At 35.8% G+C, this 17,654-nt stretch overlaps 1 protein-coding gene across 1 annotated transcript; it reads right to left on the bottom strand.

Moving 5' to 3' along the window:
• Positions 1 to 13,329: 13,329 nt before the first annotated feature.
• Positions 13,330 to 14,381, bottom strand: LOC110301575 (olfactory receptor 147-like). Its single transcript, XM_021172088.1, has one exon. It carries the CDS (start codon positions 14,311 to 14,313, stop codon positions 13,360 to 13,362), a length of 954 nt encoding a protein of 317 aa, XP_021027747.1. The 5' UTR covers positions 14,314 to 14,381; the 3' UTR covers positions 13,330 to 13,359.
• Positions 14,382 to 17,654: the final 3,273 nt, after the last annotated feature.

Raw genomic sequence — 17,654 nt, 5'->3', positions numbered from 1 at the left:
TTATAAAATATTATCTAAAAGGAAAATGGAGAACAATGGTTGATTTTGATTGTTATACTTGAATTCATGATTGATGAATTCAACCTCTGATAATCTGATTACCCCCATTTATTTGTCATTCCATAGACCTTTTCAAAAATTACTTTTGTTAATTTTTGAAATTATCATATAATTACATGAATCCCTTTGCATTTCCTCTCTTAAACCCTCCCATATACTTCTCCTCATTCTACCTCAAAATCACTAACTCTTTTCCTTAGTTATTGTTACATGAGTGTATGTCTATGTGTATACGTATGAAGTACCTATTGCAACCTCTAAGTCTGTATCATGTTACTTGTATACAAATTTTCAGAGTTGACCTTTAATATTGGATAGGAAATCATTGTGCCCTTCTCTTGGCGAGACTCTGCTTTCTGCATTTGTTAGTTGTCTGTAATTCTTTGTACAGAGTTAATGCCTCATGGGCTTTGAAAGCTTTGGGACAAAGACTAAATTTAATATTCTCGTTTACCCTTCATCTTACTGACTACTTCTCTTTAAGCCATGTCATGTCACTTTGTTCATAAAACTGAACTTTGTAACTACTGCATATTAAAAGTAAGAACAACTCAGACTTAATAATTGTGGTTTTATAATTAGGATAAAACTCCTTACCCTTTTCACTTCAGTACCTGCCAAAGAAACTATCAGCTTTATGAAATTGTACCTTGCAATATAGCTCAGATAATCTATAAATAGTCCATTTCAATTTCTCAATTCATTATATGAACCAAGGTTACAGTCTCTAAATCTGGGTGTAAAGGCACTTAAATTAAGAAGATTCTCAGTGTAAATGAAAGGATATGATAACGGTTGTATTCGCCTTAGATTTGCAATCTTTTATATCTCTTCTTAGAATGCAATGCTAGACTGGGTTAGGACATTCTCCTGCTAGGTAGGTATGGAAGTAGAAAGAGAAATAAGGTGCTACAGTCTAGCCATGAACTATAGCTGAGGCCAGCTATATCCGTGAAAGAGCAAATTCCAGCTGACTTCCAGGTGTTATATCTGAATCACTAATAAATCAATGTTTTCTTCAGGAGCTTCCTTTTCTTGTACCATCTGAAGCCAATGTCTTACAAACTTTTCTTTCAAAACTTCAAAATTACTTTTATGTGTATTTACTGTTTCCTAAAATTTAAGCAGAGTTGCAATAGATGCTTTTTAAAAAGTTAATGTTAATAATTCTTTGAGTAATTTTGGATTAAGACATTCCTTATATGCTGCAGCAATGGCATAGCATTTGAGAGCACCAAATACTCTCCCATCCTGATAACCTAGGTTCATGTCCCTGTAAGTACCTGCCAGCCGATGTCCCTTTATAACCTCAGTTCCAAAGTTTCAGACACTGTCTTCTGGTCTCTGCAAGTACCAGCATGCTCATGGTACATTCACATATATGCAAACAAAAGAACCGTGCACAAAAAATATCATAATAAGGATAAATTGTCAATGTTATGACAGAGAGTATATAGACACTGGAAATTGATATGGATTTATATTATATATATTTTCCTAAACTGAAAAAATAGACAAAACTTTAATGAACACAATGAAATAAACTACCTTAATTTTTGTGACAAATTTTAAGATCCAAACAAGGTACAATATTTCAATATATTTTTGTGAAGATATTCTACAACTTTTTAAGAATATTCAGCATACCTGTGTCTTAAGACCAGGATATGATAAGATATTATTTCAAAAAATATAACAGGATATGATCTCCAAGAATAAAGTAATGAATCTGAATCACAAATATAAAGTAAGTAGGGTTATCCTCTCTTCTGGTCTATATAGCAATAACCTGTCCCACAAACAAAATAAAATGGGTCATACTCTGAAGGACAGTTATAGAGTACTAAGGTGTGAAACCCTTTAAACATGACTGTGAAATTGGGGCATCATTGGGTGGATGCTCTGAACTTGATCAGTTATCCATATGAATCAGGCTAAGAGACTTAATTTTCACAGATAGAAACCCCTCACACCATCCAGCACAGTAGAAAGAGACATACAGCTGTTTGTGAAACTTACTAAGTTTCACAATTTTGAGTAGGTGCCAAAATAACTCACTGAATTACCTTTTCTAAGGAAGAGTTGTCTAGATAAAATACAAATATTTTGCAGTTTAAATTGTTCATCTGTTGAAGCAAATGAACCCCATCATCATGTGTTTGGCAGAGCCCAACAGGAGATAAGCATGAATGTTTCACTTATCTGAAGATGCTTTTTTGGTGAGTATTTTTTTAATCAAACCCAGAAAGATTAAGGAAGACATGTGAAAGCCATTAAGTCTTTCTGAGAATCACAGGAAGAGCAGTTTCACAGTAAGAAAAGACAGCTACAAAATCCACTTAAAACTCAGTAAACAAAATTCCTCAAATCACATAGTTATCTACATATCGCAAAATTTGCACATGTTATAAAAAATATAAGTTTGTCCACATAGTTCATGTAAAAGTAATTTATGTGAATGTGTTTTTACATTGTCATCACAGAGAGGCAAGATCACCTGATACAATTTTAAATATCTTACCAAAGGAATCCATTTTGCATGTCACAGATGAACAAAAATTAAGTATTATATATGCAATATTTGACTTAAAATAAAATATTATATACAGCAAAATTGAAAACCAGCAACTTTCAACTGCATAGGTCATTTGCTATCTATAGGCAGCTATGGGATATTGACTACTGTCTCTTCCTATTTTGTCCCCTATCTTTAGAACCTACAATTGTTTTATCTTCTGTATAATATACAACAGCATTAGAAAAAACACTTTTTGCTGCCATTCTTTATCAATAGTTAAGAATACATATGCTCACAAAATATATTAAGCTACCCATGAAATGATCAGCATTTAAACACACGAGAACACACACACACACACATGTATATACATAAAGAGAGAGAGAGAGACAGACAGACAGACAGAGGCACATGAAATATATGTGTGTTTAAAATGAAAATAAATGTTGATATTTTGCTGCTTTGTTTATCATAAACTATGAAAATCTTTTCTATAAATCCCTAGTTTTCAACTTATTACTAGAACAGTGTACATTTCTGAAGACATTGAGCAAGTGAGAATATTTTAAATCCATAGTTGAACTTTTCTATGATCTTTTTCTAACAGTTGGCCTTTTATTCAATGGTTGTACTTTAAGTCATTTAAAAAACAAGTGAATATAATAAAAAAAACAAATACTATAACAATATGCTATAGCATAGGTGTAAGAATTTTAATGTCACTGTGGAACTATCCTACATTGTATCAAATTCTGGGTGATTTCAGTTTAGTCGAATTAATTACATATTCATTTCCTTAGTGGTAAATACATTGTGTAGGATTTCTTTTAGGGAATTAAAAGTCAATGTAGGTTTTAAAATATTTTTTAAAAGTTTTATATGTATAATGTTACAGTTGGGAAGATGGATCTGCAGTATCGATGAACTATGTATTGTTAAGGCCATTTGTAAACTAAAACTCAGATATCACCTAGTACTTATTCAAGTCCTGAGAATTTGGAATTTACCTACCTTTAGTTGTGTGCTTCAAACATGGGACACTATATTATTTGAGAATTTTGTGCTAGGTCTTAGAAATACAGAAGTAATTCATTCCCAAAGGCACACAAACTCTCAGAAGATTTGACCCATTTGTAATACACAATTAATGAAGAAAACAAACTATGTCATTGATGATCACAATAACATTTCACTACCTCAGGGATTCCACAGTTAACAAAACTTAATAATAAACCCCATGTTATCTTTATATAATAATCTAGAATTTGCAAGTTATGTAATAAATAATTTTGATATCTAAACCCTACTCTAGTATATGTCATTTAGTCCCTGGAGGAATGATTATATTTTCCTATTCACTAGTCTATATCCTTTCTATTTCGAAGTCTCTAAAGATACATAGTTCCACTCCTACTATTGTTTAAAGACTAAATGTAATTAGAGCATCTTTTCAGTGAAAAAAGACCTCAGTAATTACATTTGTTTATGCAGGGTCCATTCACACATGCTGCAGGAGTAGCTAAGATCTCTGCCTCTTTATTTGGAAGCAGCTAGGAAAAGATAGGCTCATATATGGTAAGGAGGAGGAGTAGCTGTCCAGCAGCCTTGGATGGACTGGGTTATCTCAACCCAACTTTCAAATCCCAACTTTCTGCTTTATGACCTAGAATCACATAATTGTGAACACTGTGTATAACCATTGGCCACTCAAATCATGTGAAATCATGCTACTGGTATACTTTATCATATTTTCTCATTTTGTTCTGAAAGTATAATGTAAAAAAAAAAAATTCTAGGCCTTTAGGCCCAGGCTTGGGAATGTGACCTCTGTGACTTAATGCTTGAAGGTATGCTAATCAGATAGCGACATTCCTCCACCCACCAGCTTCCTGGGTTCAAAGAGTTTCATTCAAAGAAAGTCACCCTGACCATTACTGGAACTTGTTATGCAAATGTGCCATTGTTAGAGGCTCTTAGAAACTGAGAGTTAACTGGAACAATTACCAGGTATTCTTTGTGACTCTTGTGACTTTGCACTTCCTTGTGACTCTTAACTGGTATCTTTGGTATTTTCCCGACAAAGCCCTCCCCAATTCCTTGAGTTGTGGTTTCTTCCTTTAAATAACCCCTATACAGCTACTTGGGGCGCCAAGGTCCTCTACCCCTGTGTGGTGTATGACCATGGGCCTGAGAGCGCTCTTGAATAAAAATCCTCTTACAGTTGCAGCAAGACCGTTTCTTGTGTGATTTGGGGTGTCGCCTCTCCTGAGTCAGAAAGTGGGGGAATCCTCACGTTGTGGGTCTTTCAGTTCAACAAAATATATTCTAAACCATGATTTTACTGTTGACCAAGCTCAGCTAACATTCGTAATCCTTATGGAGCAAGACATGCACCATCTTATTTAGATTTAATGGTTTTACTTACTTACTTACTTACTTACTTTATTTATTTATTTATTTATTTATTTATTTATTTATTTATTTATTCTGTCATATATTATATCACAAATTAAATTTCCACTCCATCCTCCTTCCAGTCTACCCCTTCTTCCCCTCTCTCCAAGATGCATTTCTCCTTCATTTCTCTTCCCAATTATTTCTTTGAGACCAATTTTGATCATGTTCACCCCCAAAATACCCTACCCAGATCAACTACTCATTTTCTACTTACTTAACTTTGTGCCAATTTTATTTATCTTGATTTGTTTGTTTGTTTGATTGTTTTATTTTCAAGACTAATTGGTGATGTACAAATATCCTTGTATGTGTTATCTTCCTTTGGTGTGGTTGACTTACGAGAGAACACAGTCTTAGAAATAACTATTTCTGTCTTCCTAAGAGTTAACACATACTAATAGATCCATATCTAGGGGTAAAAGTTTGTGTTAAACTACCCTCTCTATTCTAGGATTTTCTCTGGCTTGGGCAGTTTCAATATATTTGGCCCAGGAAGTGGCACAATTAGCAGATGTGATTGTGCTGGAGCAGGTATGGCATTGTTGAAGTAAGTGTATTAGTGTGAATGTAGGTAATGAGACCTTGTACCCTTCCCCCAGCCTTGAACAGGTGAAATAGACCTTAAGTGTTTGTCACAATGGAACCTTAAAAACATAGGTGGAGTCTTCCTCCTTACCTTACCTGCAATTTCCTACAAGAGTAGACTGCCTACTGGGCTTGTTTTGCAACATAATCCAGTTGAAACAAAGGATGGGTCTGTGGGTATATAACCCTATATAAATGCAGGGCTAAATAGGGGCCTTGGTAGGAAACTTTGTTTTGGCTTCATTCTTTTCTTACTTCTGTCCCTTTTTATTTCCAGCTTCCCTTTCAGATAACCCAGTCCATCCAAGGCTGCTGGACAGCTACTCCTCCTCCTTATCATATATGAGCCTATCTTTTCCTAGCTGCTTCCAAATAAAGAGGCAGAGATCTTAGCTACTTCTGCAGCATGTGTGAATGGACCCTGCCATCCTCACACCTTGTAATGGATTGAACCTCTGAACCTGTAAGCCAGTTTCAATTATATGTTGTCTTTATAGGACTTTCTTTTCTCATATTTTCTGTTCACAGCAGTATACCCTAAGATAGATGTTGGTAACAGGGACTGGGGTATTGTTGTGATAAGCCTGACCATACATTTGTTAGGAAGAATGAATTTGTAGAACAGTGGAATGCTCTAAAAGGGGCTTAATGGGATATTCTAGTAGGAATATGGAAGACATTGTTGCTGAGTGTGATTTGAACTGGGCAGACCTTGCCCAAAAGTTTCAGTGGAGAATTTCAATCTGTGGCCCAGAGTCTGTTTTTGTGAAAAATGTAGCTGATTTTGTCCTTGTCTGAAATGTCTGAGGTTAAAGTGAAGAGATTTATATCAATTGCATTGAGAAAGGAAATCTCAAAGAAGTCCAGCAGAGACTTTTTTCTCTGGCTTAGACTCATGGCTAGCATTCTGATTAAGCATAGCAGTCTTAAAATTAAAAAAAAAAATCCAAATTGTATAGTTCAAGTATTATTAAAGAGGGACCAAGAAATGAAATGGAACTGAATCCTGTGTTCAAGGAGATAAAAAGATTAAGGGAGTGATGATCTCAGGGTAAGATCCCATCCTGTTTTTTGTTTGTGTTTAAATTTGAACAAGGAATAATTTGGATTTTTAATCTGGAATAAACTATAATAGAGAAATGGAGGGCACACTTTTGATCAAAATACTGAGGCTGGAAGACTAGGTTTTTGATCTGGATCTTGAAGAACAATGGCCATGAAAAACATAGACCCAAGCATGGTGGCACAAACCCTTAATCCCAAAAGATGAAGCCACACTTATTTTTGTTTTCTTGGGTAGTTTGGGACAGAGTAAGTTCTAGGTGAAGAAAAGTCCAGGTGTGGTGAGCTTTAATTCCAGCATTTAGCAGACAGAGCCTATGTGTCATTGTGAGTTCCAAATATATTCTAATATACTCTTTTATTGTGTCGTTTGTTGCTCTATAGTTTTATCCTTATCATTTATACTAGTACATAGCACTTTTAAGGTAAAAGATGGGTGTTTCGATCCCTCAAGACCTTTTTTCATAAAGTACATCTTGTTAATAATAGAATTGTTTCATTTATTTTTGTCATTGTTATTCACATATCTTAATTTCTACTAATGTTTTGTATTATGTTACTGGGTTCAGCCTAGCTTTGATAAGGACAGAATGATATGGTTCCTGCCCCTTGGACAGAGCCAGCATGGTGTGGGTGTCCATGAGTGTTGAGTTTGCTGCTGTGGACCAAAGGTTTGTTTGTATAATAATGTACATATTTTACATTCTTCCATCAAGCAATGTCCTCCCTGTTAATATTAATGACTCCATTATAATCAGAGAGAGCATGAGAATGTTAGCTGAATGAGTGGCTAATGTCTCAGCAAAATAATAAATATTGGGACCTTCAGTACAGCTCTTAAGACTGTGGAAGAGTTCTAAAAACATGGGTGAAAAAAATACATAGTTTTTCAAAAAAATAGGAATGCAAATTATATGTGGCTTCAGGAATGTGAAGAATCAATATTCTAGTGGTTTGATGGTCTAAAGTGTGTGTGTCTGTTCATTGTATTAGTGAGAGATGTAGACTCCCATAAACCTGAAGCAGGCTAAGCCAGAACTGGACCTCGCTGCCACTAAGGAGATTATCTAGGGCAGGCAAAAGAATTAGAAGGGTAAAGCTTCCATTTCATAAACAAAACTTGGTCCCTCTGACTGATCTCTGGAGACTACCAGCCGTCCCTGGCTCTCCCCACTTCCCAGGGCACCCCCTGGTGAGGTGACAGTCTTCCTAGCACATCTGCTGACGACAGTCCTCCGGTCCTTACAGCCCAAAGGGACAGCTGCAGTTACCAAGCGCGCATTTCAGAAAACCCCATTGTCTATAAACACCAGAGAAACCAAACTCAGGTGGATCTAAACTCAGTCATGGAACGAAACACAGACAACAAATCAACACAATGAGCACATGTTCCTTTCTGGAAACATAAGACAGACACTCAGAAAGAAGACACCGGCCAGCACACACACAAGAGAGGATTCTCCGATTTTCTCTCTGTTCCAGGGAGAGTTTCAAAATCCACTTGCCTCCTGCCTGATACAGTTTCCAACTGCGGCCATCTGCCTGATTATTAAATCCCTTTTATTAAATTCTAATATTTCTCTTGCCTAAAAAGGAAAAGCATCTTCTGGAAGCTGGGGCCGACTGCCTGCGTGTTGCATTCCTAGTTCCTGATAACTCATTGCTGAACCTAAGTGAATCCAGCACGCGGTTTTAGTGCTGTTCCAGCTTAGCCCGTACCAACCTTCTCTGGTACGAATTTTAATTCTTTTCTTCTTCCATGGAGCTCCAAACCAGCAGTGCTTCTTCCAAATGTCCTCTGCCTTTCCCTGGCCCCATGTTGGTTCGCCAAATTGTTTAGAGCCTGCTAGAGGCTCACAGGTCTGGGTTTGAGCCTGGAAGGCATCTTGGAATCTGGAAGAAAAGAGGGAGCCTAGACGGGTCGAGAAACAATGAAACCAAGACATGCTAATCTGTTCAAGGTTCAAATTTTTAATGGTGGACACACTTTATAAAAGGGGGGGGGGGAGTCCATTCCCGCTTATTCATCCTTGGAGCCTGGAACCAGCTGCAGGTGATAACATGCAGAATAGGGTGTAGTTTCCAGAATAGCTCTGAGGCCTCTCAGCAGGTAGCAGTATCTTGAAGAGGAACAGCATCAGTGGCAGAACAATAGAGTAATCTAGGGAGGAAGGCTCCACCCTAGATAATTTCCTTAGTGGCAGCAAGGTCAAGTTCTGGTTTAGCCTGCTTCAGGTTTATGGGAGGCTACAGAGAAGTCTTGTTAGTGAAATAAATGCCCTAGTTTATGTCTTAGAATGTCTATATTTCATGATCATTAATGAATGTCAGCTTACCTGTATTCAAGGTTGATACCACTATCTAGAAGCTAATATGCTTCATTTTGTCAAGAAAACAAATAGACAAAAGAAAGAAATGAGAACAGAAGGGGGATTAACTGGGGAAAAAAAAGTCCTTAGCAGTCAGAGGGTATAAAAGAAGATAACAGCTTGGTGAATGTGATCTAAATACACTGTATTCATGGACAAATTAGTGTTCTATTTTCTTTAAAATATTGCATGATTATGATATTCATAAGATCTCATATAATAGAAGTTTAATTTTTCCATATGGAAGAATCCATGCCTTTTTTCATGTTTAGAATGATCTTTGGTCATGTAGATCCAAAAAGGACTTTCAAGTTCTTTTTGTCCAAGTTCTCCTTATCTTTCGTTTTCAACTCTCCCTCTTTCTCACTCTCTTTCTCACTCTCTCTCTCTCTTTCTCTCTCTTTCTTCCTCTCTCCCTCTCCCCCCTCTCTCTCACACAGACACACACATGCATAACATTTCTTGTGATTGTAGATGCTCTGCTTTGATTCTCTTTCTAGGTGTTCCCTTTAGTTCTAATTACAACATACATTATCTGGCTATAGGATCTAGGTAATTTTATTATCTAATTATATTTTTCTAATGATAATTTTAAGAATTTTAAGTGCGTAGCAGAAATTCAAGAGCACGGTAAATGACTTTTTCCTGAAGTGTGAAATGTGAGCTATAAGATACCTTAAACCTAAAATAGTCCATTGTAATTGAAAGTTTGTAGCAATGGTGCTAACCTATCTTAAAATAAGATTACTTTCTAGGACTTTCAATTACCTACATAAGAGTTACTGGTCTGTTGAGCATCTTTACCTCTTTCTAGGGCTAAAAACAAGCTTTTTTTTTTAGCAAAATAAATTCTTTAAAAATTTATTTTTAAAGAAGGTTATGCCTATTTAGGTATAAAGTGGAACATAGTCAACTTTTTGCTCAGTGAAGGAGAGGCCAGGAAAAGGGATTGGTTTCGATTCATTTGATGCTCAAAATTACATTTTGCAAATCTACAATCTATTAATAAGTATTACAGACGTCCAAATGCCTTCACTTTTTGCACTACTTCTTACTGCAAAGGGTAAATGATTTCCTACTTTAAAACATATTTCTTTCCCATTCTAAAACATAGTACAATTGAAATTTCCAAGAATTTATGATGGTAACCCTAGCAATGGAAAATATAGAGCCTGAACCTGCCACCTCCTGTAACCAGGGAAGACTTCCAATAGAGGGATTAGAACACCAATCGAGCCACAAAACTTAGATCCATAATTTGTCTCGCCTACAAGATGTGCAGAGATATAATATGATGGTGAATTTGAAAGAAGGACCAGCCAATGACTGGGCCAGAGTTAGACTCATGGCTTGAGAGCAAACCCACACCTGACACTATTCATGATATTCTGCTATACTAGCAGACAAGGACCTAGCATAAATGTTATTGGGGATGGGCTTTACTAATTAACTGATAGAAACTGATGTAGTGACTCACAGCAAAACATTAAGTGAAGCTTATGGAATCCTGCAGAAGAAGTGGAGGAAGGATTGAAGGAATGACATGGGTCAAGAAAACAACAAGAAACCTTACAGAATCAACTAACCTGGACTCATAGGTGTTCATAGAGAATGAACTATCAACTAGAAAGCATTCATGGGATGAACCTAGGCTCTCTGCATGTATGTAACAGCTGTGCATCATGGCATTAATGCAGTACTTCTAAAGTGGGAACAGGGGCTGTCTCTGACTCTATTGCCTGCTTTTACATCCCTTTCCCCTAATTAGTCTGCCTTGTCTAGCCTCAATAGAAAATATTCCTAGTCTTTCTGCAACATGATATGCCAAAGCTGGTTAATACCCATGGCACATCTCCCTTTTTCTGAGGAGAAGTGGACCAGGGGTGGTTGCAGAGGCAGAGGTGAGAGAAAGGAACAGTGAGGAGAGAAGGGAATGGAAACTGTTGTCAGTATGTAAATAAATATATATTTTAATCTATATAAAATATTTTTCGATTTCTGTGTCAAGCATCTGCATTTGGATTTAAGTAAAACATTTTTAGAAAAATATTTTGGAATTTTTAATAAATCTTAAATTTATTATCTAGAATGAAGGAAAAAAGATTTTGCAAAGAGGGGAAGAGGCAAAAAAAAAAAAAAAAAGACAAAAGGATATAAATTTCAGAACCCTCCCTAGGGGCTAGAAGTAGTTAGCCCATCAGGATAAAATGTAAACCTTTTGAAAGACACAGGATCCCTCACACCACCACTTTCAATATATATTTACACTAACTACAGTTTTCAATTTTTTGTTATTCTATCCTGACAATTATTCGCCACAGGGATATTAGTTGATTTGTTTTGAACATGTGGAAAACATGGAATTAATAAAATAAAATGTTAATATCTTAGTTATAGAAAAATTAAAATATTATTACTTTTGATTTTTTGGTTTTCAAAATTGTTTTCCCTATCTGGTGAAATGCAACACAGTTTAGGATTAACAACGATTTTTAACTCTAAAAATTTAGAGGAGCTGATACCACGGGACTCTTTTCCTCAGAGAACTTCAGTTCTGTTTTTAGAAACTTTCAGGTAATTGGATCAGGCTCCTTAGATTATAGAGGATAAACTTTACTTAAGATCAATGGATTATAGATGTTACCCATGTCTACAAATACCCTCACAGCAAAATACAGATTGAAAAACTGGGGTCTCCTTGATACTGCCCTCTGGTCTACCCTCCTGTTCCACTCCTGCCTTTCTCTCTCTCTGAAATCCATCTTTGGAAGAACTTCAAATCTCTGAGTAAAGGCAATGTGTATACAGTGTGAAAGAAAGACAGGTCATATTCCCTGGGCTTTCTGAGATAATTCTGAGATCAAATGTATTTTGCTAAGTCTAAGATTAGAATCAGCTATTATTTTTGTGCTGCTATTGAACAAAATGTTACAGACTCAATCTGCAGACTATTGATAATAAAAGATTCCTTTTATTTTAATGATGTTAAAAAAAGATTTTGGTTAAAACTCACAATGTATGAAATAAAGAATTCTTCTTCAGCTTCATTTACCTTCACCAAATATCTTTGCTCTGTAAAACTTTGTATATATTCTTTTTGATGAGAAAGATTAACCATAGTATCATATTCTTATATGTGAAAATCTACTTTTTATTTCAAATAACCTCTAAGGTGAAAAACAAGTAGCAATTGCCCACAAGGTCTAGATCAAAACAGAATCATTTGTTTTATAAGTTAAACATTCTTATATTCTATGTGTACTGATACATCACAGTAGCAACTTTAAAATGATTTACAAAGATTTTTGCTCTAAAACCATAAAATATCATTTCTGCTAATGATTTACACTTTATGAAAAAATTTAATTAAGGTATTCATTTATTGAGATCATATACAAGAATAGACATAGCAGGAATTTTACAAGCACTTAAAATATTTCTGAATTTTTATAGTAAATAAATTTTCAGTCTGGTAGTAATGACTTATACAAAGCCAAAGTACACCGATTACTTATTTCTTACAAAATGAGAATTTTGCAGTTTATCTTATGTTACTATATTCAGAACAAAGAAACTCATGTACTAGAGGACACTGAAATGTATTTTATTTGATGACTACATCAACTAATAGTTATAACAAAAAGTGCAATAAAAAGTAAAGAAATATTATCAGATGTATCAGAGACTGAGACCAATTGTTGAAAAACCATATTTCCTGTGATCTTTTTCTTTGAGTACATGTTTTTATTGGCTAACCTTTAATAATCTCTTAAGGCAGGAGAAACTGATGCAGATTTTGTAGCTGTTACCAAAAGCATGAAAGAGTTCCTGAAATCTTTAAAAATTATCACCAATTTTGTTCATTAGGTTTGTTTTTAATGAAAAAAAAAAAAAGCAACCCAACTCTGTCTCTCTGTCATTTGAATTCTACTAGGACACCAAAGACACACAGCAGAGCAGGATCCACAGGCATAATCAACATAGTATAAATGGATGGTGGGTGATGTTATTTGGTTAATTGCTTACCTAATCGATAGTATTTGTCCATGCAATAAACCACATTCCCTTATGAAAAAATTAAAGTGTAATACTTTTTACTTATTTCTTGATGTCTCCTTTATATAATTATCTATGTAAAATTGGAAGAAAAAGAACAAGGCAAATGAAGAAAAGTTGTGAATAAAGAAATCTGGCTCTAAATTAAAGGAGATAATGAGTTATATTTGATTAAGATCAGTACCTATTTATGATAAATATCTCAAAAATAATTAAGGGAATTATTTACTTCTAACATTTCCCTATCTCTGCTCAAGAAAATAGTTTTCTCTTCAGAGTTTTCTTCAGAGCAAGTTTGACATCCTTATTCCTTAAGCTGTAGATCAAGGGATTCAGCATGGGCCCAACATTTGTGTAAAATACCGAGGCCACTTTTCCCTTGTCCATAGACTCTACATCAGAAGGTTGCATGTACATAAATGCTGCTGCTCCAAAGAAGAGTGAGACAGTCATTATGTGAGAACTGCAGGTGTTGAAGGCTTTAGCCCTGCCCTGTGTGGAGCTGATGCGTAAGATGTTGGCAATGATGAAACCATAGGAGATAAAAGTGGTACTGGTAGACACCACAATGTTCATGCCAACCAGAACAAAGACCACAACCTCATTGTTGTAAGTGCTGGTGCAGGAAAGCTGGAGCACAGGGAGGATGTCACACAGATAGTGATTGACAAGGTTTGCATCACAGAAGGTCAGTCTTGCCATGCAAAGTGTATGGGCCAGGGATCCCCAGCATCCCATCACATATGCCCCAAACACGAACGCAGCACAGATCCGGGGGGATAATATAACATTATATAGCAGTGGCTTGCAAATAGCAACATAACGGTCATATGCCATTGCAGTCAGTAGATAACATTCTGTAATGACGAAAAAGCAGAAGAAGTAGAGTTGAGTCAAGCAGCCTGTATAGGAGATGGTGTTCTTCTCTACCACAAAATTAATTAGCATTTTGGGGGTAAAGACAGAAGAGTAACAAATATCTACAAATGACAGGTTAAAGAGGAAATAATACATGGGTGTGTGAAGGTGTGTATTCAATGAAATCAGTGTAATTAAGCCCAGATTTGCCACTATAGTAACCACATAGATTCCTAGAAACAGAAAAAATAGAGGCATTTGGAGTTCTGGCCGATTAGTTAAGCCCTCCAGGATAAATTCTGTCACCAGGGAGTAATTTCCATGTGTCATTCTTCTGTAGATCTTCATCTACAGAGGTAAAGAAAGAAACAATTAACACAATATTGAACTTACCTAAGAAATTTCCCATCCATGCTCTGAACCTGTTGTTCCCTAAAATATCCTTATATGGTTTGCAAATCATCTAGTTTGAAGAAATTCCTTGCACTGTGTGATTATCTCAGGTTGCCTGTTTTTCTATTTCAGATCTTAGTGGCTTTGTAGGTACAATTCCTATCTTTTCTACAGAGGCAACTGTGCACATTTCAGAAGTGGCTAAAAATTGTGTTATCATAAACACAATGTACCTTGCCCATGGTAAATTACTGAGAAACCCATTGAGTAGATCTCTCATCTAGGTAAGCTTAAGATACTGGGGGTTCATCTTATGAAGTGGGGAATAATTTTCCCAAGATGTTTTCTATGCTACACTATCCCAGCAAATCTTGCAACAGGGACACTCATACTCAGAATTCATAAAAGAATTCTTTAAATGTTCCTGCTTGGAGATAGAAACTTCATTTTCTTAAATGAATGACACTGGTTATATACCACACTATGAATGACACTGGCTATACACCATACTGCAGGGAAGGCCCCTGTCTTAGGAGTAAGCAGCTGAGAAAAAGCAGACTATGAGTCTCGATGGCTTTTTTTTTTTTTTTATGTTGTTTAAGAGAGAAAATGACAAAAAAAAAACAAAACATGAAATTGGGTGTATATGAAAGGGAGGATGTTCTTAGAAGAGTTCAGGGATGGCAAATAATAACCTAAAATATATTGTATGAAAGTTCCAAAATTAAATAAAATTAGCTTAAAAAGACTTACAGAATGAAAACTAACCAAATACATTTCTTAATCTCAATTTGAAATTACATACTCACAGATTTTTTTTTGAGAACAGACAGTCCTTATTATATTTGATTTGTAAATTGTTTGCATGAAAATAATTCCAAAAGTGATGAAGGGGAGAATGCTAACACAGACTTCTCAGGCTTCTTTAGAGCTGACTGTGTCAGGACACAGCTTGTACCCTTGAGTGTTCCTGAGACTCCTCTAATAATGAAAGTAAAATGTGCATTTTGCTGGTCTTCTGCAAGAAGCCCACTACAATCACACCAGAGGAAAGTTACTATTTATGATGAGATGAACAGCCTGGGCATTCAACCCAGGGGATGTTTTTGTGTTTTGGCAACACCAATGCATAGTTAATATTCAGAGACAACTTTTCCCATGAAACCAATACCTGTTTACATCTTACCAATGATGAACATAGTATCCCTTAGAGACACCAACTTCCTCTCAGATGGCTTCTCCATGTTCATTATTTCATTCTCTAAATTTCACAGAGGAGGAATCATCTACAGTGACTTTCCAGATGATCTTAGGGCTTAATTCAAAAGTCAATGTGTCTCATTGCTAGTCAATTGTTAAGAGATCATGTGCTGTGTTTTATATTAAAGTAGGAAACTGTGAAACTAGACATATTAACCCAAGAATCCTAAACATGGCTCATATGCAGATCAGCCCCATCCTGGTCCTGCGCTGTTAACTATCACACTTCTCAGATTCTTTTCTGATTGCACTGGGATGAAATGCCTGCATCTAAAGAACACTTATTGGTTGTAGCCTCAATATATCCACTTGAGAAATCAAGCTTTATTAAAAATTCTTCTTACTGAACCTAAATAGCAATCCCCATTTTTTTAAATGTCTGAATATTCTTAGAATAAAAACCACATGGTACTTTACAAATATATAAATCTTTCTGGTTAAGTTAACAGTATAAAATAAAAATCATGGGCTGGAGAGATGACTCAGTGTTTAAGAGCACTGGCTGCTCTACCAGAGGTCCTGACTTCAATTGCCAACTACCACATGGTGGCTCACAGTCATTTGTAATGGGATCTGATGCCCACCTCTGATGTGTTTGAAGACAGCTACAGTGAAGTCATATAAACTAACTAATTAAATAACTAACTAACTAACTAACTAAATAAATAAATAAATAATATTAAAATGCATGTAAATCTCACAGTGAATTCTCATAACGTTAAAAACAGTTGCAGTTTTTTTTTCCCTTACTTTCAAATTTGGGCCCAGGTGCTATGAGGAGTCTTTAAAGGATGTTATAAGTCAAGCAAAGGCATGGTTAAACAAACTGTATTAAAATGTGCTCTAAAGAAAGGAACAAGAATAAGAAGAGTTTCTTTTGCATCTTATTGTGTGTGTGCAAGCATTTTGTATGCATGTGTCTAGTGGCTGTGTAGGTCAGAAGAGTGTTTCATATGCTCTGGGTCTATAGACACAGAGAGTTGTGAGGTGCCATATCGAGCAGTAGGAATCAAACGGGGCTCCTCTACAAGAGCAAAAAGTTCTCTTAACTATTTAACCAACTCTCCAGCTCTAGAAGAGATTCTTAAAGCAAGAATTCAACAGAGGACTGCCTTGTCTGACTTTAGCTTGAGAGGATGCAGCCAGTCCTGTAGAGACTTGATGTACCAGGGAAGGGAGATGCCTATTGTTGGGGGAGGCATTCTGTGAGGAACACCCTCTCAGAGGCAAAGGGGAGGGGGTGAAGAGTTCTGAGAGGGTTTCTGGAAGGGGGAACAACATTTGGAATGTAATAAGATAATTAATTAAAAATTTCCTACAACTGGATTGCCTATCCCAGCCTTCATATGAAGGTTTGTACTAGTATTACTCTATTTCATATGGTCTTTTCAATTTATATCCCTGAGAGACCTGCTCTTTGTGAAAGGGAAACAAAGGAGGAGTGGATCAGTAAGAGAAGGGAGGCAGGAAAAGCCTGGCAGGAGTAGATGGAGGGGAAACTATGGTCAGGATGTACTAAAAACAAACAAACAAGGAAGGAAGAGAAAGAAAGAAGGAAGGTAGGTTCATATGGAAACAAGAATGAAGAAGATAAAATCATATTTACAGATTTTGTAACATAGGAAAAATGACATAGTATTGAAAAAATATTAAGATACTTGCAGAAACTGCATTATGAGTTTATGTTAATGAATTTGCTACTCTTATTATAAAAACAGTGAACTTAAGTAAATTATCTTTTGGAATGCATGGGCAGACACATGAAGATACAAATGAGGAATTACCATCTTCCTAACAAACCATCTTCATAATTAGATAAGCTTTTGCTTCATTCAGGTCTCTACACAAATATCTTCTTCAAGAAACCTCCTATGTTTCCCATTAATATATTTGGATCTTTCTCTCTGAATCCCCATGGGCTTCCTCCCACTTGTGAAACTTACTACAGTGCACTGAATTTCTATGAGCACCTTTTACTGATTTTTCCTTCTAAATTGCAGACTCCTTAATAGATGGAAGCATGCTCTGTTCAAAGC

The sequence above is a fragment of the Mus caroli genome, chromosome 9 (genome assembly GCF_900094665.2).
Source record: "Mus caroli chromosome 9, CAROLI_EIJ_v1.1, whole genome shotgun sequence".
NCBI lineage: Eukaryota > Metazoa > Chordata > Mammalia > Rodentia > Muridae > Mus > Mus caroli.
This window is presented reverse-complemented; position numbering and strand designations above follow the sequence as displayed.